Here is a 25,033-nt window from a genome sequence, read left to right as displayed (position 1 = left end):
TTTTCTATCAGGAGCTAAATCCCTTTTTGTAGCTCCAAGGCCCATATCATTCAAAAGGTCAAGGCCAAATTTCTTTTTCCACCTAACAAGCTCAGAGCCTTTGCAGTCCTTGTGTAGCTGAGGGCCCATCTCCACCGCAGTGGGAATTGGTACCACCCCGCAGTGGGCATATCCAAGCTTGCTTTAATCCAGCTGGTTCAGACAGCAGCACTGACAGCAGGGCCCTGGGATTTGAGTGCACTTGCACTCCCTGGGGACTTACCTGTGTGCAAGATGACTCTGTTGCTCAGGCTGTTTCATCCTCACTGCTGTGTGTTCCCAGTCAGCTTGCTAGGTTCCTAATGCTGCTCCTTTATACTCCCTTCTTGCTGGAGCTTGGCCTGACTGCACAGATGGTTTAGCAGGAAGGATTTTTTTCTTTCTTAACACTCCCCAAGTTAAAGTTATTGTCTCCGAAGCAGGATAGTATCTTTACATCACAATGTGTATGATAGAAGCTGTGTGTGTATTTTAAAAAAAATTTACTGTATTCCAGTTAAGAGCACTTGTTAAGTAAATCAAGTAATTAAGACAAGGTAAAGCTGTGCAGCTTATATGTAAGAATATGTGCATGGATGCAGTATTTGCTCCCCAGTAGAGAAAAGCATCAGAGGAAGAGGCTCTTTAACAGCCTGCCAATCCAGTAGGTTGACCAAGCAGTGTCTGATGTTGGACATTTTGCCATTTGTGCCTGACTACTGCAATGCTGAAATAAACCCAATTGTTTCAGTGGTGCTGTGTTCACATCATAATTGTGAAATGTGAAATAATTGCCTTGTCTTACTGTTACAATTTTACATTTTTCTTGGCTATAGATACAATGATCTGTTTTTTTCCAAGGTGGTCCAAGAGGAAATTGCAATTCCTTCAAGTTTTGTGAAGCTCAGTTATCTCAGCAGTCGGACCCCGGGCTATAAAACTTTGCTGCGCATTATTCTGACCCACTCAACCATCCCTTCTGGAATGGCCAAAGTCCATCTGATCGTTGCTGTTGAAGGTCGTCTGCTTCAGAAGTGGTTTCCTGCTGCAGCCAATTTGGTGTACACGTTTGCCTGGAATAAGACAGATATATATGGACAGAAGGTTTCTGGTCTGGCTGAGGCAATGGGTATGTACAATCACCTTGATGTAAGCATCACATACATCAAGCCAGGAAAATATGGCAGATAAATTTTGTTGCTGCTCCTACATTCTTTTAAATCAAATGCCTCTTTAGCTAAAGTCACTGAAGTGACTTGTATGATTTCCCAAGAACATTTATTTTCTTGTTCTTCCAATGTCATCTTTCTAATTTAATCAATTTGAAAATTCCTTTTTCCCTCAGAGAATGGTTATGTACTAATGGCATTATATTCAGCTGTCTCTGTTTTTGAATGTTACTCTGAATATGACCTTTGGTGTGTCATTGTTTCTGTCATTTTTTGGCTGTGACATTTAAAATGTCATTTCCACTTAGGGTTTTCAAAATTTTAACTTTTGGGCATCTTTTCTTACTATGTTTCATGTCCCCAATAGTTAAAACTAATTGATTTGTTGTTTAAAGATGTTTATCCAAAAATCATCATGTTTCATAGGCTTTGTTCAGCAAGCAGCACAGGCTATTCTGAGAGTTGCTACAAAAGTGCTGTCTGTGCAAACACATTTTATTTAGCCAGCATTTTTTTTTCCATTAATTTTGTTATTTGTTTTTTTAAGGGCTTTCTATTTTTTAATTTAATTTGATGTTATGTTGTTTAATGGACTGATAGATGCTTTGTATTAGAATTACTTACTTTACAAGCAAAGCTTAGAATTGTGAATCAACCCCATTCACTTCGGTAGCAGTTCTGTTTGCTTTTTTTGGGGCAATAATAAGCAGCAGCACTGGCAGATCAGGCTGTCAGGGAAGAGTAGCAGGGGTGACAGAGCTGTGCACCCTCTCAAGGAATATGCTTCATTCCACATATGAAAATGCTGTTCTGAGGGGCAGCCAGGAACTTCCTTCAGGACCTGTTGTGTTGCCCATGCAGAGTGGCCTGTGCAGAGGCAAAAGGTGCCAGGCAGGCTCTGCAGCTCCCAGGGCTCTGGTGTGTGACAGTGTTACTGTGTGCTCCCACACAGGTGGTCTGGGAGGTGCCTCTGTGGGGAGGCAGTGGGGAAAAGCAGCATTTCAGCATTTTCCTTGGCATTTCTTCCCTGAGAATGATGCAGGCATAGACAGACAGGGATGTCCATGATGGGTTATGACACCAAGCTGTGCAGTGTGATTACATAATGCAGTATGCTAAGGAAAGGTTAGATGAAGGTTTTTTCAGAGCTGTGGTCCTGCTGTCTCCTTGACCCCACACAACACGAGCTGCTGCCTGCAGGGACAGTCCCACATTCTCTCCTTACCCATGGGCCACCACTCACATTCATTTGATCGTGAAATGAGCCAGATCAGGAACAAATTCAGCTGAAAACTGAAGCAACCAAGGAATAAGTGATACATTTTTGGCTTCATTAGTTTCCTGATCTGCTATGAATGCTCATGCAGAAGCTCAGATCTTCTCATTCCAGCTGTAGCTCACATACTGCATTGGCCTAAAGAAGTCCAAACTCCAACCTCAGAAACTGACTCCCCAACTTTTTCCTGGAGTCAGTCAGGTGCTGGCACTGCAGCCACCAAGGTTCTGAACATCCCAGGTGTGGTGTGTGGCAAGGAGCAGCAGTGCCCTTCTCAGCCTCTTGAGATACAAGAGACCCTGTGAGAGGGCAAATCCAGCCTTGTCCCATTGCTGATACCAGTTCCTTTTGTTTTCGCAGCAAGGGAAGGTATCAGGTGAGTTGTTGGCACATATTTGTGCAACTCCAGAAATAAAAAAAGTATTCCAGCTTGCCCTTTGGCACTGCCATGGGTGATCAGGCAGGACCAGGTGGGTCTCAGGTGCCACCTGGGGCTTTCCCCAGCACAGCTATGTGTGCCCTGTGTCCAGAGGCTGTCACTGTCTCATGTTTGACAGGGAACAGTTGGCTACACTGCTCCCACTGCATCATCTAAGAGTCCTCTAGTGATTGGGAAATCCAGTACATATCCAGACTTTAAAACATGTTAATTCAAATACATAGCGTCTCATGAAATGATACTGCAGTTAGTTTCCCAAATTAGGAGTAGATGAGCTTCATGTGTTTAAATATGAATAAAGCTTGCACAATAGTGCTGGGTTCACAGCTATTAAATTATTTAATTGCTGCTTAATTTTTTTTTATTCCTTGGAGTTAGGTTAATTATGCTTCTTTCAAAATAGAAGCAAAAATCTTGATATTTTAAGTGCATTACTCGCATGCTTTGTTAGATTCCAATAAAGCTTTATTTAATTTGACACACTGTAGTTACTCAGGGACCTTTATCTGCATGCATTATATGAATTTTTGTCAAAATAATTTCTTCTGCCACTATATTACCAATATTTAATAATGCATTCTGTTCAGTTTTCATTTTAATTAAATTAAATTGGAGCAGGTTGAAGTCTTAGAACTCAGGATTATAACCATCTGCTTTTGGTTTTCTAAATACTATAAACATCTATATTTTTCTTTGGGGTTATTGACAGCACTGATCACATAACCAGTTACAGAAAACAAGACTTTCTGAGCATATTTCCACATACAAATGGTTCTGTTTAAACTTGATGGAGAAATGTTTGCTGGCATGTGTCCAGTCCCCAAGCTCCTCACAAGAGGCCATTTTCTCAGAGTAACAACTGAGATGACAAAGCAGCATTTTTTGTTCTGAATAAATAAGCACCATGTGAATGTTGACACACAAAAGTCTGGTGGTAAAGTCTATGTCCCCTTGTAATCTAACACAGGGAAAGGATTTCAGTCAAATCCTCAATAAATGCTCCTGTGAACTCCATAGAGACTCGTGCAAATCCCTGCATCCCATACAGCAGCACTGAGGGGTCTGCAAGAATGAACTCTCTTGGGGATGAGCATAAATGAGCTCTCCAGCAGCCCTACCTGGTGCTGTGGTTGAATTTTATTCATTGTTCAAAGAAGATGAATGCAGATAAGTACAAATATTTCAGGGGAGGCTGAAGTCGAGGTTACTGTTCTGGTTAATGGTGTCTTTTATGTCTTAAGCCCTTAAGCTGTAGGTCTGGCACTGACTATTCTTAATAGTGGTATGAAAAGAATTGGGTTTTGATACAGATGATCAGTAGATCTTTTGAAATCCATTTTGAGACTGCAAAGAACAGTACTTGCTGACTCTTAAAATCTAAAGCCATAGTTGCTCAAGTTCACATTTATACAATGAAATCTCAGTCACCTCAAAAAAGTGCTATGAATTAATTGCATCAGAAAGTAACACCCCACAACGAGGGTAAGCTGACCAAGATTTTAATTTCACTTACAAAATTACATTTCTCAAAACCTGTGCCTAACAAAATACTTCTCACATGGCACTATAATCATCCTACTGACTTTACCAGTGTTGTGCTTTGCCTTGATTACTTTGTTTGCAAAATGACTGATGATAGGAAGTTTTCATGGGAGTAACACCAGGACTTCCCAGTTAGATGGATCAGGAGGCCCTGCTCTAAGATCACACAGATATTTCTCTTTGGAGCACAGAGCATAGGTGTCTTTCATAAATATGGGTAAATTCACATAGAAACCTGCTTGTAGACACACAGAGAGTGTAGTCCATATGTCTGTCACTGATGAGAGGGGACAAAATGACAGCTATGCACAGTATGAGAGCAGGGAGCAGTGAACTTCTAAGAAAGGGGGTGATATAACCCCTGGAGAGAATTTTGCAGCTCAGAAACATCAGCTGTTGGCAGGGAATACTGAGGTTTACAGAGTTAGCTCCAGCCCTTGTAAAGATGCCCCAGCAGATCCATGGGGGCAGATTCCAGGCTCTGTGAGTGGTTATCCCTCCCTTGCCCAGCGCCCAGCACGGTCCCTCCCAGCAGCTGGTTACTGTCCTGTGTGTCCCTGGCAGGTCCCTGAGCCAGGCTGAGGGGCTGTGTTGAAGGGCACACACAGCTGACCTGGGGCTGAACATGTTAAGGACATGACTGGAGGAAAAATTTTAATGTGTAGGTGGCAAATGTGAGGTTGCTTCAGAGGAAAACTCTGCCCTTTATCTTCTCTCTGCATTAACACCTAGAAAACAGTGTGCTTAGTTACTGAACCCTTCTGACTCATGCCAGCACAGGATGTGGCTGCTCTGGAAGTTCCCTGCCCTTTCTTGGGCTCTCAGCTCAGGGTGAACCCAGAAGCTTTGCTGGTGTTGGTTGTAAGAGCTCCTGTAACAGAGGAATTGGACAAAGCGACTGCTGGACCCTCAAACTGAAACCTGTAATGTTTGAAATGTACAATATTTACAGTACTTAAGGAAATGTGATTTTTAGGAGTCAGAGTTCAGCTGCAAAAACAGGTTCTGCTAAAACAGTGAAGGAGCTCTAGAGCTGTTACTGTAAGGAACAGTTTTCAGTTTGCCATAAAACATTTATCTTACAAACAGAAATGTTCCCTGTTAGAGCTGGTCAGAATATTTTGATTGCATACAGTAATGGAATTTAGGTGGAATTTATTAAAACTATTTATGGTTTAAGTAAAATAGACCCAAAGCTGTTAAATAGAAAAAGTGAAAAGAAACTATTAAAATTTTTTAATATCTTTTTAATTTTGTAACCTAAAATCTTTTTTTTTTAATTTCTATTTTGGAAAGGTTGAACTATTTCAGTATTTCCAAGGTCAAATTATGGAATTTTATATCAAAAATTATTCTTCATTTATTAATGGGTTTCACTGAAATCCAGTAAAGTCAGACATAATTTTTTTTTTAAAGTTTGGTATGTTAGAGATATCAAAAAGTTCAAGTTTTGTTTTGTTTTATGGAAACTAAAGGAGAAGGATTTTAGTCAATTTGAGTTCCCAAGACCCACCATCTTTAGGGAAATTCAAGATTTTTCATCAGGTATCTTGGTAATATGCAAGCCTGTTAAGATAAATGTATAATTCTAGAAATGTTCAGCTTGTCAATCCATTTCTGCCTAACTATAATTTTTATAGTCTGCAAACAAATTTAAACCAATTTGTTTTAGCATGGATTCTTTTCTGTTTAAGCAGTTATTCAGGTAATTAGCAGAAACGCAATGAACAATCAAGTCAGGAGTCATTGGAGGAGATTTATAATCTTATGAAATCCATAACTGATACCACAGACTATTTTTTGCTTTGAAGCAGTGGTAACTATAGCTGTAATAACATAATAATCTCTTAAAACTCTTTTTCAAAAAATACCATACAATAGCAATCAGACAGAGGAAAATTAGTGGCATCATTACTTGACAGATGAATATCAAAACCTGGAATGAAAAGGTGCCTAGCAGTTCACAGAGGAAAAGGTAAACTGAGAGATCTTTAATTATTTGTTTGCAGTGTCGGTGGGATATGAATATGAAACATGTCCTGATTTTATTCTGTGGGAGAAGAGAACAGTAATCCTTCAAGGCTTTGAAATGGATGCTTCAAATCTGGGTGGCTGGTCTATAAACAAACACCATGTATTAAATCCACAAAGTGGTAAGTCCCTCCTTTATTAACTGCCCACGCAGAAGGAGAATGCAAATTTTAAAGGAATTAATTGTTCAGGTTTTAAGTGTTACACTTCCTAATGTGTAATCCTCTTTGAATGTGCACCCTCATGTATTGAGAGCTGAACTGTAAATGCCATCTGAAAGGATTTTTTGAATGTTCTGGCTCCCAGGGTTTAAACATTAATATCACTGACTCTTGCAATTGTTAACACATTGTGGTCATTCAGATGGGAAAAGGGCAAACTAATTTGGGTTCATTCTCACCCAGCTGGTATAGAAGTGCCACATTTCAGGTCAGTCTGTAGTGTGTCACGTTCCCAGTGAAATGTCTTCACCCCAAATTCATCCTATGGCTGCCACCAGTTTGTAGCAGCGCAGCCCCAGGCAGACAAACCCTGCTTGATCACAGAGCAGCACTTCCAATGCCACGCTGCCAGTCCCCTGTGCAGTTTTTGTGGCTCCCACTCTGTGCAGAAGCACAGTAAGTCACTCCTTAGTAAAAGCAATCCAACACATTTCAAAGCATAAGTAAAAAACTCTGTAAATGCTTTTGGTGTCATAACATTAACCCTGCAGAGATATTCTTCAGCTATGGAGGCTTGAATATTTTTTTCCAGTGCTTTTATTTTACACCTGGGGAGGTTTCTTTTCCTCTATGACCATCTGTGATCAGGAACTAGTGGAACTAAATTATTAAAACAATACTTGTAGATAAGTTATTGTAACTATATATGGTTTTGCCAATAAACAGATATCTCATTGTCTAGAAGAGAAACTTGAGGTCATATTTTAGCACTTAGAAGTCAACAGAGTATTGGATTCAGAAAAGTTCTCTCAATTTGCTCCAGCTGAGAGTCAGTCCAATAAAATCTATTTCCATCTGCAAATTTCTGTTGATGAAGATGCATGCACAGATGTATGGCTCGCAAGTTTTACAAGTTCTGTTGCTGAATGCACAGCTACAGTATAAATATTCCAAATACAAAAGGTCAGATTTAGTTTGTAAATTATCTGGATTTCTGTTTTGATTTAAAATAGTTTGACATTTTAAACAGCAGTTCTTTCATTCCCTGTCTTATTGGTTTGTATAGATTGTCTCTTTTAAATGCCAGCTATTGACATTTAACAAAGAGAAATCTGACCTCAGTCAGCTGAGCCCCCAACTGTGAGTCCCATAGTCTGCTCCTTAGTGCCAATTTACCACTTGCATAGTTTAATTTCAAGACTAAATTGCTGGCAGTAACTCTAATTTATATGACTATCTGATAACTGCAGTGGTTACTGCCACAATTCACCCTGTAGGCACTAACATGTTCTGAGATTTTGTAAAGTACACAATTATAATCCAAGCTGGGCTAAGCCATTGCTCTCCTGAGCACGAGGAGTGTGGTGACAAATTGGTTCCTGTCCCCATCTCAGCTGGGTGGCTGAGAATGCCAGAGAGCCCTGAGCTGTCAGCCCCAAGCCACCTCCTCTCAGATCAGCTGGGCTGTGCCCACTGCATGGATGGGGAATGTGCAGCTCCCTGCACCTGCTCCTCTTCCTCACATGTTCCCCCTGTGCTGGACACCATCAAGGCTGAAGGCAGAGAAAGCTGCCAAACACCTTTACCCATCACCTGCAGACACAGGAGGGAAGGAGAGGGCATAGGGACATCTGACTTGAAATCCAGGGGCTCTTCTGTTTGCAGTTTGCATGTCAGAGCATCTCCAGCCAGCTGGCAAAGCCCAGGCTCAGGGATGTGCCAGGGGTTCCTCAGGACTGTTACAGGCTTTGAGCACCCAGATCTCGCTCTTTTACACCAGCTAGAAAAACAGCTAAGGGCAGAAAAACAATTACTATAACAAAGCTGGTGCACACCTGCCAGAGCAGCCTGTAGGTTCATATTAAAGCAACAAAACAAAATAATGAACTGTGGTAACCAAAAGGATAAAAATAACAAGTGTGCTTCTGGTCTTATAGAAACAAGTGAACTGCACTTCCATTTCAGATATATAACATGGGCTTTAAATAAGGACAAGAATATGATTCAAACTAGAATTATGTATTTTAGACTTATCTCCATGCCACCATGACAGATATGAAAAGCATTGAGTAGCCTGCTTGAGTATGAATATATTAAGATTTTTCACTTTTTAATTAAAGCATCTCCTCTGTATGTATGAAGAACTGCTCTTTTTAGAAGGATGAAACTTTTATGATTTTGAAACACTGTCACTGGATTAACTACAGAAACATCATTGGAATATAACATTCTCTACTGCAAATTGCAATTTTATTTTCAAACTAAAAGTGGAAGCATTTTGCTTGATTTACTAATCCTGAAGAGCTTATATCTAACTTCAGCTGTTAGCCTGGTTGCCCAGCAGGTCTGCTTCTGTGCACAGCATTCCTGCTTAGAGCCAGGGTAAATACTCTTCTTTCCCTCCCCATGAAGGTCACTCATTTTTGAGAAGTTACAAAATAAAACTGAATTACAAGAAATAGATGGAATTTTACAGACTTGCCATTCATAGTAATGTGGAAGTACTTGTATTGACATGTAGAAACCTTAGCAAGTGAAAACTGTGTTCTACTGCCAGATGTAAGGATTTACAAAAAGAAAGAAAAAAAATCTGCCTGATTCCAGCAGAATTGATGTGAAATAACAAGTATTGTTCCAATGTGGCTGTCACTGGAAGCTCAGTTTTTTTAAATGTATGCAGTTTTGCATCAGTCTGGCTGTTAGGTTAACAAAGGATCGCATCCTGTTCTCAGCTACACTCCTCTGCTCTTTTCCCACTTTCTTTTCCTCACCAATTTGGTGGTTTGATCACTTTTAATTTTTGACATGATTAGAGCTTAATGTTTTCTGGTACCAAGGTTTTTGTCAGTTTGGAAGATCATCAGGGCATTTCTCATAATCAAGAAGAAAACAGATACCATAAATATTAGTTCCTACGCTGATGTCTTTTAAAGACACCTGCATCTCATGAATACAAATGAATGTGCTATTAACCAATTTTTTGGGTTGTTGTTTGATATTTTTTTTCTGATGGGAAAGTGGGCTGATTCCATTTTTATTTATCTGGGGCAAGGAGGAGTAATTTTAGAGGAACTTTATGCTTTAAGGTAATTTCAACCCCAGTGCAACAGAGCATCAACTGAAATTAAAGCAGCAGCTTGAGAGCCTGATATTAAGCACACACTTACATTTATTGACAGCAAAACATATTCTCCAGAGTCCTAATTATTTACTGGCATTTGTAAGAGGATGTTGAAAGATTACCTTAACATTGTAATTTCAGACAAAGGGCGGCATCTTCATTTCGTAGTATTTTTGTCCACTGCATAAGAGACAATATTGCCATTTATTTTACTGGTATATTTCCAGGATGCCTTTTTTTGAAGCCATCATTCAAACAAATCTGTGCATTCTGTCCTCTATCATTCATAGATTTTTTTTTTTTAATATAATTCCCTTCAAAATAGCTGTGGCAACATTCAGTAATTTCCAAGGTGAATTTTATCTTCAGATTTACCCGAAAGTCACAAATAGTTGAAATAGAAGTTGGTAGAGACAATACATAAATACATTTGCTGTACCTTGGGAAAACTCAGACATGTCTCAACATGCATTTCCTGCAGTGTCTAGAATATTCTCATTTCCCAGCAGGAGTCCTCCAGAAAGTAAATTCCCTTGTGTTTGTTCCTTTAATAGAGCCAATGTTCAGATGAAGTACTGGGCCTTTCAAGGGAAATAAGAAATTTTGGACTAGGATCTAAAAGAATACCTATCTTCTCTTTGCAGTAGCCAAATTCTTGCAATAACATGTCATTTCAAAGATACTTCTTAAATATATTACCACATTGTTACTTAAAATAAACACTATAGCTGTCAGCTTGAGAAAATACATCTTTGTACTAGTTCTAGTATCACCAACCTAGTAATTGGGAAGTGTATGCTGTAGAGTGTATGCTGCAGAGCAGTGCTAGAATAACCTGTTCTAGCCTTTATGGCAGAAGGGAGGATATTGCTGGGAAGACACTCACTGGTGCCTCACAATTGCTCCTTGACTCTTAACTTGGCTTTGCTGCACTTGGCACCATTTTCATATACCATGAAGGACTCACAGTTGAATTTGAATATTGATTTTGTACTGCCACTCGGTGCTCTTTTGTGAAAAATGCAGAGTGGTCCTGCTATTAATCTCCTGTAATTAAATATTCAAACTGCCTAAGAAATTCCTCTGCTACCTAATAAAAATTTATGAATAAAATGAATATTAAAGCAGTAATCCCCAAGAAATCAGATAGCACTGCAATTAGCAGTCAATTTCTTAGAGCATTAACCAACCCTGAGTTTTCCTCCTGATGTTGGCTTTAAAATAGCCACTAGCCACTGCTGAACAAAATGGTGAAGCTTGGGATGAGCAAAATTGGAAAAGATTAGGGGAACCCTGTGACTTTAAAATATCAGATGTTTGTTGCTGTTTCGGTAATCTGGTTTTCTACAGGATTTTGTAACCCAAACCTGCAGAACAGTTTAAATGCCATACATGTGCTTATTTTGTCTCTATTTTCTTCCCTCCCCTCCCTTTAGGAATTGTGCACAAAGGAAATGGGGAAAACATGTTCATTTCCCAGCAGCCTCCAGTCATCTCCACTGTGATGGGCAATGGGCACCAGAGGAGTGTCTCTTGCTCCAACTGCAATGGGCTTGCCCTCAACAGCAAACTCTTTGCCCCAGTTGCACTTGCTTCTGGGCCTGATGGAAGTGTCTATATTGGGGATTTCAATTATGTCAGACGGATCTTCCCCTCTGGAAATTCCATTGGTATATTAGAATTAAGGTAAAAAAATAATTGGCTTTCTCTGATCAGTGTGCATAATCCTGGCTGTGATATGCCTGTGAAAACTTGGGTGAGCTTTTATCCCATGGGACTTGATGAAATAGCCACATGTGGTTGCTTTGTGGCCATGTGTGTCATCAACTATCAAACCAACTTACCAGAAAACTTACACCTACTTGGAGTTATCAGTTAAATAGTATGTTTTAAGTGGCATGTAGAACAGGTCTTGCATAATGAATTTCTGCAAATTGCAGAATTAATAAAGCTGTGAGGTTTTCCATACATTTTCTCCAATAGTTAAAGTATACCATGATGTGTATTTTTGGAGAAAGCTGCATAATTCCACAGCAAACATGCAGAGTATCATGTCAGGTCTGGGCCTATAGACTTAACATGTTTACAATGAATGCAGTTAATCCTCTCATGAGCAGAGGATGGGGCTCAGTTTAAGCAGGCAGGAGCAAACCTGGCATCACAGACATGCCAGAGGCTGAGCCTGGGCTGCCCTTAATGATTCCCCTGTAATTATCACCTCAGCTTCCCTTTCCCTTTGAGGCACACAGGGGAAGGCAGGAAATATTTTGGACATTAATATATGAAATTTCTCTTTTTTAACATCCACCTAGCTAACATTGCTGGTGAAGATTCTGTGTGCTGATTGTTCAGAATTAACTTGGCAATGTGTGGGCAGGGCAAAGGAAACATCTTGAGAGAAAGAAATACCAAGTAAGAGGATAAACAGTATTTTGTTAGTGGGATACAGGGCTGTGAGCAGTCAGGCAAAGAGCACAGTTCTGTCAGGGACTAACATTCCTGTCTTTCTCTTTCCTTTTAAACCTGATCTGCCTTTCCAGGAATAGAGACACAAGACACAGGTAAGTAAAATATAATAACTGGTATGTAAACCACGTTCGAGGAGACAGTCTTACAAAAGTCCTTTTAAAAGTCAGCATATAGAGAAACACTCTGAATTTAATAAATAGAAATGGTAATGAATACAAATGTTAATTAAATTCACCTTTCTTTATAGTTCAGAAAGTTTGATTTATTCTCATTAAAGGAGTAAAGTTTCCCTCTAAAAATCAGTTTCCTGATCACCAAGAAGAGATGGACAGGTTTAAACCTGAACACTGAGAGTACATTTCATAGCTGTCATACCCATTTCACATGGTGTTTGACTGATCATAGATATAGCCATCCTAGGAAACAAGAGCTTTAGCTCCTAAAAAAATAGTTTAAAACTACAGAAACACACTGTACTTTAGTGTTCTGTGCTTCAGAGGTTCTGGGGTACCATGAGCTTTAAAACCTGCCAGTTACAGAGTGCACAGCAGAGCCCAGAACTGAAGCTGCTGTGTCAAAGCTCAGTCCTTGCTGCTCCAGTTAAAGACAAAGCAAGTGGCTTTCTCCCCTTCCAGCTGGCATTTTAGCATTGCAGTTTAGGGATTTCTTTAAAGGAATGAACATTGCACATTCGGCTTCTGCGACAGACGGTGAGGGAGTTGGTTCCAACAGTCCAGCTGCAGAAGTGATGTTGCATGCTAGAAAGAGGCAGCAAGGCACTCTGTCTCCTTAGAAATAAACTTTTTAGCATTCCAGTACTTAAATGAGATAAATAAACCAGCACTAGTACAGTATGAAACAGTAACTGCATGGCATAGGAGGGAGCAGAGTGTGGACTGAGCTGTGTTTACAGCATGAGAGTATTGGTTGGAATTGCTCACTTTAGCCACAGGACTGCTATTGAGTACTGTAAATTATTTACCAGATTATGTCACATCTCATATATTTTACAATTAAAACTTAAAAAGGAAGAAGAATTCCTAGCTGTAAGTGCAAAGTTCCATTTTTTAACTGAAGGGTTGTTTCCACTTGCTTTAAACTGACCAGTATGTTTGTAAACTAAATTTCTCTATAATGCATTCAAAGCATAAAGCAACTTTTACATTTAGAGGTTTCTTTCATAAAGTAGATTTTTTTCTTTTTAATACCTGATTACTAGTACTTGTTTCTTGAGATGAGCTTCAACCTTAATTAATTACGACAATATCAAGTACTCCAGCCCTATTAATTACAATAATAATGTCTCTGTCACTGTTCTGTCCAAGCAAATTTTATAGAAAATAAGAGGAAATCACTTGAAGTTAATGTAGTCTTTGAGGTCATAGGGGAGTACTCAACAATCCCACTGTGTGCCATTCTCTTGAGGCTGTAAAGGATATAGTCATGGTGGAAATTTATAGAATGCTTAAAGAAACATGTAGAAGTAGCAGGTAAAAGATGACTCCTGACAGTCCAGACAGGAAAAGGCTTCAAAATCCAGTTCCTCTACATAACTTTTAGCCTCCAAAAGAGTTCTTTTTATCATGTAAAAAAGACAATACTGTGTAAAAAGGGAGAGTTTGGCAACCAGTAAACAGAAAATGCCACTGATCTTATTTTTGGGGTTTCCAAACACCTTATCCCATTTGTTTTTCTTGTCATCAGGATTTTATTAAGCTATAGCAAAGCTGTTTAACTAGTAAAAATTGAAACTAAACCTGGAGAAAAGTACAGAGAAAAATTTAGTACAGAACAGTACTGCAAAGTTTAATTTTAAATCCTATTCTACTTCATATAGTTTTCAAAAGGTTAATTTAAATCAACTCAGATTTATATCTAATTACAATCTTCTGCAAAAATAGAAAGTTTTTTTATTTGTGTTCCATTTTTTACTATACTCTGTAAGCATTTTAGTATGCAAGGCTTTAAGCATAAACATGAAGAGTTTTCTAACAGCTGGTCTATTAAATCTAACAACAGGGATGACAGAAAATGTGTCTACAAGGAGAATATAGAGTGACCCCTGGTTCTCTGCACTTTCTGCATACTGAACAACATGTTTATTTAAAGTCTAGAATTCTCCTTGCAACTTTTTTCATAGAAATGTTTTATTTAAAAGTCATAATTTGGCTGGCCAGTGACTCCTGACCTCAATCCAGAGAGCAAAAATGATTCTTGATATTTTCAACAAACAAATTTTATAGTGGTGATACCTTGGCATTAATAGCTTTTAGCTCATCCTCTTACTCATCTTTCATCATACCACTGCCCTCTCATTCCCTGTGGTTCCTAGGACTGCATTTCACATCTGTTCCCCAGCTCTGGGAATATCACTGAGCATTGTCAAACCCACCACAAACAGGACTGGCCCAGGTGAGAAGAGGAACTCACTTCACAACTTTGTTGCAGCAGTCCTAAGTGTTAGTTAATTGTACCAATATTAATAAAATATCTCCTGAAAAAATAAGAAGGGGGGGATATTTTTTGCAATTTCTTTAATCTAACTGGGCATATAGAACCCAGCCACTTTCCAGAAATCTCCTCCTTCCCCTTAGAGGAACACAGTAGTTGTTAAAAATATTTTCTGAGCACCTGAACTCTCAGTCTGTGCCTCTCTCCCACCATTTCAGTAACCAGCTGTGTGATTTAAAGGCTCTCTGTCTGGATTTTTAGTTAGGCCCCACTGCAGGCTCAGCAGGCTCAGGACACTAGCATGGTGTGCCATGTGCTTAAAAAATTTCTTCTAACTGGAAATTAACTTTGCACTGAAAAAGAAACTTAGTCTTACTAGATAATAAGATGCAGCTCGACTTTCAGACTAGAATTTATGATCCCCACCATTTAATTAACATATGTAAATATTTTTTTAAATAACATTTTATAATCTCAATAAGGCAGTGACAGTGCATGAATTATGGTGCATTAATTCATCCCTGGTTGCACTGACAGTGCTTGGCCTTCTGCCTTGCTCCTGACAATGGAGTCTGCATGAATTAAGGCACCATATTTCACACCTTCATATTTCCTTAGGTTTAGAAACAGATAAAAATAACCAAGAGTGGGTATTTGTGCCCATCCAGAACAGCCTGTGATTCACTTTGCTGCAACTCATAGATTTGTTTTGAGTGCCAAGAGTACTAGGAGGTATCAGATATAGAAAAATGATCTTGCCTTTGATAGTAATAATTACAGCTAAGCTGAATTCACTCCATTTGGCTTTATCCTGAGTGGTTTGGTACTGATGGGCAGATGGGCAGACCAACTGCCCAGTACCAGTCTCTGCCCCAGCTCCTGACCCAAAACTCACTGGTCAGGCTCTGTAGCAGGACGCTGGTGGTGTTTTGAGCTGCTCTCACTTACACCTCTGTCCTCTTCAGATCTCTGAGCTGATGTCTTCAGACAAGTAGAGTACAATTGTTGTGCTGCCACAGAGACTTACAAGAAAAAAACAAGTTGACTTTGATGCTCTTCTCTTCTGTTTCAGTACAAGTCCTGCACATAAATATTACTTGGCTGTTGATCCAGTGTCAGAGTCCCTTTACTTATCAGATACCAACACCAGAAAAGTCTACAAAGCAAAGTCTCTCACTGAAACAAAAGATCTGGCCAAAAATGCAGATGTGGTGGCAGGAACAGGTGATCAGTGCCTTCCTTTTGACCAGAGTCACTGTGGGGATGGTGGAAAGGCGTCCGAGGCCTCTCTCAACAGCCCAAGAGGTAAGAAGAGTCTGTGTCTGGGGTACTTGCATTTCCTGTCATTATTTAGGAACTGGGATGCAACTGGATGAACAAAAATGTGTCTGTGGCAATGATTTAACCAACTATTGAGCCAAATCACTTCTTGAAGCTTACTCATGTCTGCCATACAGCCAGTCCTTTATGAGAGATCAGCATGGGCTGCAGGCTCCAGCTAGAATCCTCTGATTACTCTTCCCTCTATGATAACACTCCTCTTTCATTACCTTTCAATTGCAAGGTGGCAACATTTAATTATATGTAACTCTTAAGCAAATTATATGGTTTCAAAATCCATTTTTTAGATGTTATGCATCAGGTGAGCCTTGTAATGTTAACAGAGCTTACTCATACACAGTAAGTCAGGGCTGTTCAAATCAGCAAACAAAATCGAGTTTATTTGGAACTCTAGTTTGTCCTTTCTTATTAACACACTGTGCAAAAGATGAGCATCTCCCCTGCTGCACATGAAATAAGCATTTTACTGCAGCCTCCCTGTCAGAGTACATCCAGTATTGTCACAGGCAAAATGCTTGTGAAGCCTCGAATCCCCACCAAAGCCACAATTAATCCCCTTGCAGTGTGCACTAGAACTGTGATAAAGTCTCTGGATTTGGTGCTCTAAAGCAGCTGATCACCCTCAGCTCCCACTGAAATCCCTGGAACAAAGGGTACTCAGCAGCTCCCAAGGCAGAGCCCTGCGTGGGCTGAGCTGCGCTTCCCCCGCGCCTGCTCACAGCTGGCTCCAAGGAAGGGCTTTGATTCTTTTTCCTCAGCTAATAAAGGAAGGCTGTACATCAGTAGGAAATGAGAATGTACATCCAGGCAGAAATACCTCTAAGACAAGCAAATAATCCTGGTTTAAGGTTTAGCAAGAGACACATTGTAATTATAGAGTGACTTTAGTGTGTCTTTAATGAAAGAAGGTAAGTGTGAGGTAAGTACAAATAAATGTTAATCTCAGGAAGCTAATTAAGGTTATGAATCACTTCTAAAAATAGTAGAAAACAAAGGTTTTCAGATCCTTTATCAGAAAGCTGTGATTCTATGAAAGTGATCAATGTTTTATTTCTGATTACAATTGATGATATCCAATTATAATACAATCAGTTGCTCCATTTTTTTTTCTTAGTGGGGAAATACGTTGATGAAAATGTTGTGATACACTGTTTACTTTAAAGATACCCATACCTACTTCCTTAATAGAAGGTTCTTGTAATAAAGAAATGAGGAGGAATGAAAACACAAGTCAGGTGTTCTTGGGCAGCTAGCAATTACGAAAAAGAAATTGTGAGCAGACTCTTCGGTTGGCAAATTCAGACAATGATTCCCAGGTGCTTTAATTTTATGCATCTCCTCTAAATAACATCAGATTGAAATGATCCAATTTGTTAGGTTTTTATTTTAATCTTGAGTAAGTCTGGACAGCCACATGCCCTTTTAGTGCAGGCCCTAAAAAAATTCAGCATCAGCTCGTGGTCCCCAGCAGTGGAATCAGTGTAGCACTGTAACAGCCAAGTAGCTACAGGCCCTTGTTTTCCCCTGAACTGTAAGAGTGTGAATAACCCTGGAAAGTAGAAGGAAGTGTTTGCCTGGTACCCATAGATCCTTATTAAGAAACAGAGAAGTCTCCCATACTTTACAGTTTTAGAGATTCTTTTGGATCACTTATTTTGCTTGTTCTTGAAATATTTGTCAAGTCAGAAGATGTCATTTTTCTATTGAAATTACATTCAAACAGTGTAAAGAAAACTGTTTTCTGTAGGAAGCAGGAAATTTTGACAAAAACTACTTAACTATGTTTAAAACTCCTTGGACACACAGACATGCAGTCTTAGATAGCATTTGACCACAGAAATAAATGAATTGTTTCTGGTTTTATACCTCTGAGATTTTTACAGTGCAACGATAGGTCCCAGACAGACTAATTGCCAAGTTATTAAATCTAATAGCTTGCATTATTCAATAAATAATTTGTATTTATTTCTTAAGCTGATACATGAATATAGCTTTTTTACTTTGCTTGCCTTCTTTTCTTTTGTCCTGAGTATTCGTTTTCCCATGATAAAAGAAAAATTTTTTTCCCCTTTGTTTGATAGAAAGATAGTATTTGAAAAAGGACTCCATTTAGTGCTTGTTTGACCTTGGTTAGTTATATCTTAAAAGTTGGACTGTAATTTTTGCTACTAGCTGCTTGTATAAGCATATAAGGGGTTATCTAGAGTATAAGGGGTTATCTATTTATCTCTTTTCCCATTTGCAAAATTGTTATGAAATACTTGCTGTGTAACACTTGTGAAACTTAATCCTGTTTGGTAACATCCTCAAAGCTATGTTAATAGGTGGAAATTCAAATTCTCTTTCTTACTTACTTTTCTGGATGAAAGTTGCTTTGAAAAGTACTTTTAACTTTTCTGAACTCATACCCATTTTTCATGCAGGGAGGTTTAGAAGAGTCCTACATTGCTATTTCATTATTTCTTTCCTCAATGTTTATTTTCTCATTATCTTTATTTGGTAAGACTGCCTTTGCCTAGTGACCAGGAATTAAATGCCAGACAGGAAAATATCATGAAGTAACACTAATCAATTCTGATTTCATCTTTCCACAACTTTCATTTTACAGGTAGCAAACACATGTAGCTTTGTTCAGTCTGTTCCCAATTCTCTGTGAAGGACTGGAGATGGGGCTTAGTGAAAATTAATCTTACACTATTGTATGTTGAGCTGACTTTGAAAGATGCTTTTAAACATGCATGGCTGATGTAGTTGAAATTTGAGCTTCAATATATTATTTTTACTGCAACTTTCTTTAATTCTGTAGAGATCTCAGACTAATGAGTCATGTAATAGATGACCAAGTACTTAAGCAGAATGTGAAATGATACAAGGTGGGGACATAAAATAAGATCTGTGACAAGCTGAACACATTTATTACACAAGAAGATATTGAAAATGAAGAAGTAACTACACAAGATATTAATCATTGACTGAATTCCAATCACTTGAACTTTACCAAGTAACAGATTTTAATTTTGGGGTGGGGAATTCTGTTTGGTGGGTTTGGAGATTTTTTTAATAGAAATAATTTATGGCACATCTAGTTGCCAGCACTATCTTTTAAACAATCTGATTAGTATTTATGATAAGGTACTTGAGGATCATGTTCTGATTTTAACTGGATTAGTCATCAAGTATTGGAGCAGTGAGAAGCACTAAAGTGAGTGGAAATACTTGGGACTTGTGCAAAGCCAATGCTTGAATCAACACCATTAAACACTTACCTATCCTGCCCTTCTGAAATCAGTGGGCTTTAGACCTGTAAATAGATTTGACTTTCTAAGCATAATTGACAGAGGCAGTGAGAGTTTGAGGCAATCAGGTTACCACATTCTTGCTGAGCTCCAGGGTCTGCCAGGCAGCAGGGTGAGAAAAGTGTCCATTAACATCTGATTTCAGTGCCTTGTGTCTGTGAGCAGCACTCACCCAGGACAGCTCTGCTGGAATGCAAGCTCTGTAACTTCTGTGAAAAGAGTAGGTGCCTCCAGTGATGCCACCCTAACATCAGGATGATTTACACCTTTTGGAAACCCAAGAACTAAATTTAAAGATGTAAACATTTAAGGTCCTGCAGTGTCTGCTTTTTGATTCCTGGGTTCAGCCCAGTGTCTAGACCTATGTGCACACACTGTCTGTGCAAGCCATGCCAGTGCCTCGAGGAATTCAACTGCACACTGAGTACAGAGTACTGGGATGCACTGCAGTAACCTCACTGCAGGTGCAGTGACCTCAAAGAAAGCACCAGGGGAATGGAGAAGGTTGGAGTAAGTTCTTAATCCAATGCACAAAAATACTTTATCCACAGCTGTAGCAAAGAACTTTTTCACTCAGACCAATGGCCATGAGATAAAAACACAAATGAAGCATAATTTAATAATCAGTTCTGCAGTGTAGTTTTATCTAGTTTGCTTGCAATTACTAAGGAAATATTGCTTTAAGAAATCGTGATTTTGAAGATGTGTTCATCCTAGTAGCATGCATCCTGAAATAATCAGTCTTGTTGCTCCTCATTCTGAGCAACACATTCTAAAGGAAATAAAGTTGTAAGAGCTGTTCATACTAAACCTTTGCTCTTGTCAAGTGTCAGTAGCCCATTTAGGATTGCTCCTGTTCAGCTGGAAGATTCCTTTTACTTTCAGTAGGATGCACAACCAAATTCTTATTACAGCCTTTTGTGACAACAGACACACTTGCCAAAGGTAATGATTAATGCTATTTTTCCAACAATCTTTGCTATTCTGTAAATTCCTAAGGCTTTTTTAACCTTTCCATAGAAGTCAAAAAGGAAAGTAGAATGGGGTTAGATTTTTCATTAGCAGTATATAAAGTTAGAAATAGACAAGCCAAAGTAATTTTCAGCCTCAAGTCATTGTTATATATGCATCATAAAATCAGCAAAAAACCACCAATCTCATGCCACTTTTTATTCATTTAAATTTATTCCTTATTTTTCTTTTCAGTGGCCTTAGCCACCTATGATTTCCAAATGATGGGAAACTTGTAGAACACTGTAAACTTCTGGATAGCAGGTTTTTTCCTAAATTTCATCCAACATTCATCTGAATTCATAAATCATTCACTTTTCTATTCACCCATGTCAGCAGGATGACCCCAGTCATCATGTCTCAGGCTGGAAGCTGAACATTTTCATTCACAGTCAGTAGTTAAAAACGCTGTTTGCTCCAAGTCTACTGATCTGCCTCTAAAGAGAACAGCACTCAAGTGCAAGTCCTGAAGTCGTGTTCCAACTGACAAAGAACTACTGAATATTTTGCAGCTAGGGCTGAGACAGTAAGGAAGTAAAGATGACAAAGATCACAAGGCAACAGACTGCAAATCACTTGAATCATATTTTGAGTGGTGTATTATGGTAACCTATAAATAACTAATTGCATAAAATTGCTTTAGTTCCTGGATGGCAGCTTTAATTAAAAGCAGCGAAGACATTTAGAAGTTTAGAAATGGATGGCATGCAATTTGCCCTTTTAGCACCATAAAATGGTAATTAACCAATTTGATTCACTTCTTCCTATTAAAAGTTTTATGAGAATCGCAAGTTCCTTCTAAATACAGTTGTTCTTCAGCAGAAGGTGGCATTCTCTTTTATCCATCCTCACCAGTAGCTGTAGATGTTGTTTTAAAAATTCTTCAGAAGTTTAATTAGAAGTTTTCAATATAGAATGCTCATTTGTAACTTTTCAGCTGAGCAAAAAGTGTAAAGTAGAATTTCAAGAGGTGGGTAACATACAGTTCTAGCTGCCCTTTATTGAGATGTTTGAAAAGGATTTGTTCCCAAAAAAAGCTTCTCTGTGAATGCAAGTGTGGGATATGACACAGGGTAAAAAAGAAAATATCTTAATAGGGTATTTACTATATTACTTTTAATCCATATTTTAGCACTATAAGGTTAACTCCTGAAATTCTAAAATTTCTAGACTGAATGATCGTATGTATTTTGAATTTATACCTATGATAACTACACAAAAAGCAATCAGTTTGCTTTCTGAGTGCTATTTGCATTTATAATGGTGTATGTATGTGCCCAAAGGCAGAGCTGTCAAGGGAAACAACCCTTTAACCAAAACCACTCTGGAGAGCAAATAACAGGAGACATTATAGTCATCCTTCTGTGTTTATCATGGGTGTACCCAGCCCCTGTACTAATTATTGTTTGTTGGACAAAACAGATATAAAAAGGAAAACTTTCTGCATAGTCTTCTAGTAATAATACTTAGTCACCACATTTGACAGCATTACTGGCAGTTAATTTTTAATGTTAGTTAACAGAATTCAAATGGTACTGATTAAAAGACCTCTGAGTGTTATAAATATTGCTCCAAAATGTCTGCATGTAAATCCACTGGAGATAGATCTTCATAAAAACTACTGTTTCACATTCAGGTACAAAAGTCCTATGTAGGACATTCCCAGGACTAAAATATGACCAAACCAGTCCTGCAGAGCGAGCATGTCACTCAGCAAGACTGATACTCAGCTTTGAGTCAAACAATGACACTAAATCCTGGCACAGATTTATTTTGTCCTTACCCAGCCATCAGTTTTTAATGAGCAATCTGTATGTAAGCAGGGTAAGTCTGTCATATGTGCAGTAGGTCATAGGTCCCTTTAGTGCCCAAAGACATCATCATTTGGGCATAGAATTTAGTGTTACAGTTCCTTAAAAAAAGAAAAAAAGAATCAGACACAGAGTGTGATAAAAAGTACATCTCCTTCTCTGGAAAAAAAAAATTCCCTTTCTTACTCACTCAAGGGTTGAGCAGTGCTCCCACTTGCACTCAAGTGCAATTCATTACCCTCAGCATGTGCATGTTTCCTCCCCCAGTTCCTTGGTGATTAAAGCACAATTGCTGTGCTGTGTGATTTGATTCTGCATTACACTGTACGTCAGAAAAGGATTAAAATAAGCTCTTGGAGTACAGATTATATGTAGCATCATGTAAAATGTGACAGGAGCATTAATGAATCCAACTCTAATGAATAAATTGGGACAGTTTAGCCACCAATCTGTATTGTTTTCCAGTGGATGCTTTATGTAGGGTATTTGTCAACAAGACTTAAATGCATAAGTAATTTTTTCAAGTTGGTGAAGTTGTGTTGTTTTACTGGAGAGTCATAAGCTCTGAAAGCAGTAGGTTGTTGCTGAACATCTATACAGTGAGTGGTACTTGAAGAAACTGGCTTGTTAGGAAGTACCAGGAATTTAGTGCAAATACTGAAGAGATGGTTTTATTTATGCTATTGCACTGGCATATGTTCTTCCCTTGCAGGCAAGTTGCTTTTCTGCAGTGGCTGGAGGGCTAGAAACACTAGAAACATTAAAAGATCCTTGATTTTCTTATATAGTCAGTGTTTGAAATCCATTCAACAACACAGCTGAGTAGCTTTATTTCATTGCAGCATAATTTTTGATTTTTATATAATGGATGGTTTGCAGCCAACACAGCCATCTGTTCTCAGGCAAATTGCGCAAAACAGAAGATGCACTTGCCCTGGTGACAGATCCTGGCCTTGTGCTGTCTGTGCTGTGGATCTGATCCAGCTGAGAAGCAAAGCTCACCGTGCAGCACCTCCCCTCTGCAAAGGCAGGCTCAGACACAGCCCATTGCTGTCCTTCCCACCCACAGCAGGTTTCTCATTTCAGCTTGTGAAGCACACTGGAAAGCAAATCAGATCCCATCTAATGTTGTTACATGATGCAGGGTCAGTGATGGAGCTACCAGGGCCCATCCCTTCCCAAAGCTGGAGCACACATGTCACCCCAACACCAAAACAAACCTCTTCGCTTCTCAGACTCACTCCTTACCTCAGCTCACCTTCAGCCTTTTGGGTTTGGACTTCTCAGGAGCAGATGACAGCCAGGAGCTTGCCACTCATTCTGGAGTTTCCAAAGGTACAGTTACTTTCTAATTAAAGAGTGAAGATCCTCTAAGGGAGCCAGTACCAAGGAGTCACGATTTATGAGCTCACAGGCTGGCAGGGAGTCAGGCTCTGAGACTGTTCCTCTTTCAGCCTTTTTATAACCTTCCAGTTTTACCCAGCTGACCCATCCAGCCCCCACCAGATGATTTCAGTTCCCCAGGTGACATCTGTCCTGCAGAACCTTCAGCCATCTCACATAATGAGGAGATATAGCCTAGCCCTGTACCTTGGGCGCTTAGCAGTCCATGGGCACTTTTTGTCCTGGATGGAGGAGGTGACAGGATGGTGGATAGCCTCCTCTAAGGGCATTTCACAGCCAGATGGATACATTGCATTTAAAGAAATAATGTCAATTCTCAACACTGTGCTGATAACCCAAGACCTGGATGCAGTAGGGAGTGTTGCACACTAAAGTTAACTGCTGTGGCTTTTGGATTTTTTATGTGATGGTTCCCTCAGAACATTGTGATCATTCCCTCAGACCTTTGCAAGGTGCCTGAACATCACCTGTGGTGAAGAGGCACCTCAGAACCAGTCATGGGCAATTTGTCTTGGGAGCCCGCCTCCAGGTATTAACACTGCAAGAGAAAGCATATTACACTCAGTTATGTGTGCAACTCAAACTCAGCCCCCAGGCATTTCTAGCTGCCAGGTAAAGATATGTTATGGGGCTTGGAGACACCATCACCCTGTTTTCCCAGCCCTGAGATGCATGTTCTGCATCGGGGTTTCCTGGTCTTGCCTTTTCCCCCCAGACTACTTAAGCTCCCTTTCTTCCTGCTGTAATTGCTCCTATATATCAAACAAAAAAAACCTCAAGTACAAGGAGTTGTGGTTGGAAGCTGAGGAAATTCAGTTTGAGGCTATTTTTCTTTTTTAATGGCATGTGGAATTGCTGTATGGGATCCTAAACTGGCCTGTAGACAAGTATTTTGTAAACTCAGAGTACATACAGCCTTCAGTTGTGCTAAATGCAGGGGACAAAAATCAAGAACCATATAAGCCACTGTCCAGACCATCTGTTCAAGTCCTCTGCCTTTCATTTCTGTGTAGCAGAACATAAATTCATTATTAAAATAGCTTGGCTGTGCACAGCAGCTGCTGTAATTGCAAAGTTATGCAACTTTAAATGGGAAATTAGCAAGTAGTTTAAAGCAAGAAATTGAACGGTTTTGGTAGAAAGGATTTCACAAGTCTAACATGAATAGAAGTGCTCTTCTAGTTATATTTTCAATATTTGAGAGAAATAAGATCTTACAGTTCCAACTGAATGCAGGAAGAGCTGCAGGGGAGCTGTTAGACTGGGGCAGAACAGGGCTGGGCATGAGTTGTGGCATGAGGTGCTGGTGGGAGACAGCAAACCTTCCCTTCCTCAGTTTCCCCATGAAATGCAGAGGACCATGACCTTTCCCATGCAGAGCCCTGGCATTGGAGTTCCATCCCTGGCATTTGAGTTCCATCCCTCCTGTGCAGTGCAGTGCTGCAGCAGCTGCTGCAGATCCAGGAGTGGGAGAACTGCCCCAGGTGGTGACA

The 25,033-nt window shown here is 39.4% G+C and overlaps 1 protein-coding gene across 7 annotated transcripts in view; it reads left to right on the top strand.

The window, feature by feature from the left end:
* TENM1 (teneurin transmembrane protein 1) overlaps positions 1 to 25,033 on the top strand; it is a 769,900-nt gene that overhangs the window by 696,954 nt on the left and 47,913 nt on the right. For all 7 annotated transcript variants that reach the window (XM_058032978.1, XM_058032976.1, XM_058032977.1 and 4 more), the window contains 5 exons: positions 880 to 1,147; positions 6,454 to 6,597; positions 11,194 to 11,443; positions 12,298 to 12,318; positions 15,750 to 15,982. In XM_058032978.1, coding sequence (XP_057888961.1) covers positions 880 to 1,147; positions 6,454 to 6,597; positions 11,194 to 11,443; positions 12,298 to 12,318; positions 15,750 to 15,982 — 916 coding nt within the window. The remainder of the gene's footprint in view (positions 1 to 879; positions 1,148 to 6,453; positions 6,598 to 11,193; positions 11,444 to 12,297; positions 12,319 to 15,749; positions 15,983 to 25,033) is intronic.

The sequence above is a fragment of the Melospiza georgiana genome, chromosome 12 (assembly GCF_028018845.1).
Source record: "Melospiza georgiana isolate bMelGeo1 chromosome 12, bMelGeo1.pri, whole genome shotgun sequence".
Classification (NCBI taxonomy): domain Eukaryota; kingdom Metazoa; phylum Chordata; class Aves; order Passeriformes; family Passerellidae; genus Melospiza; species Melospiza georgiana.
Note: the sequence above shows the minus strand (reverse complement) of the source record. Positions and strands in the feature narration are given on the sequence as shown.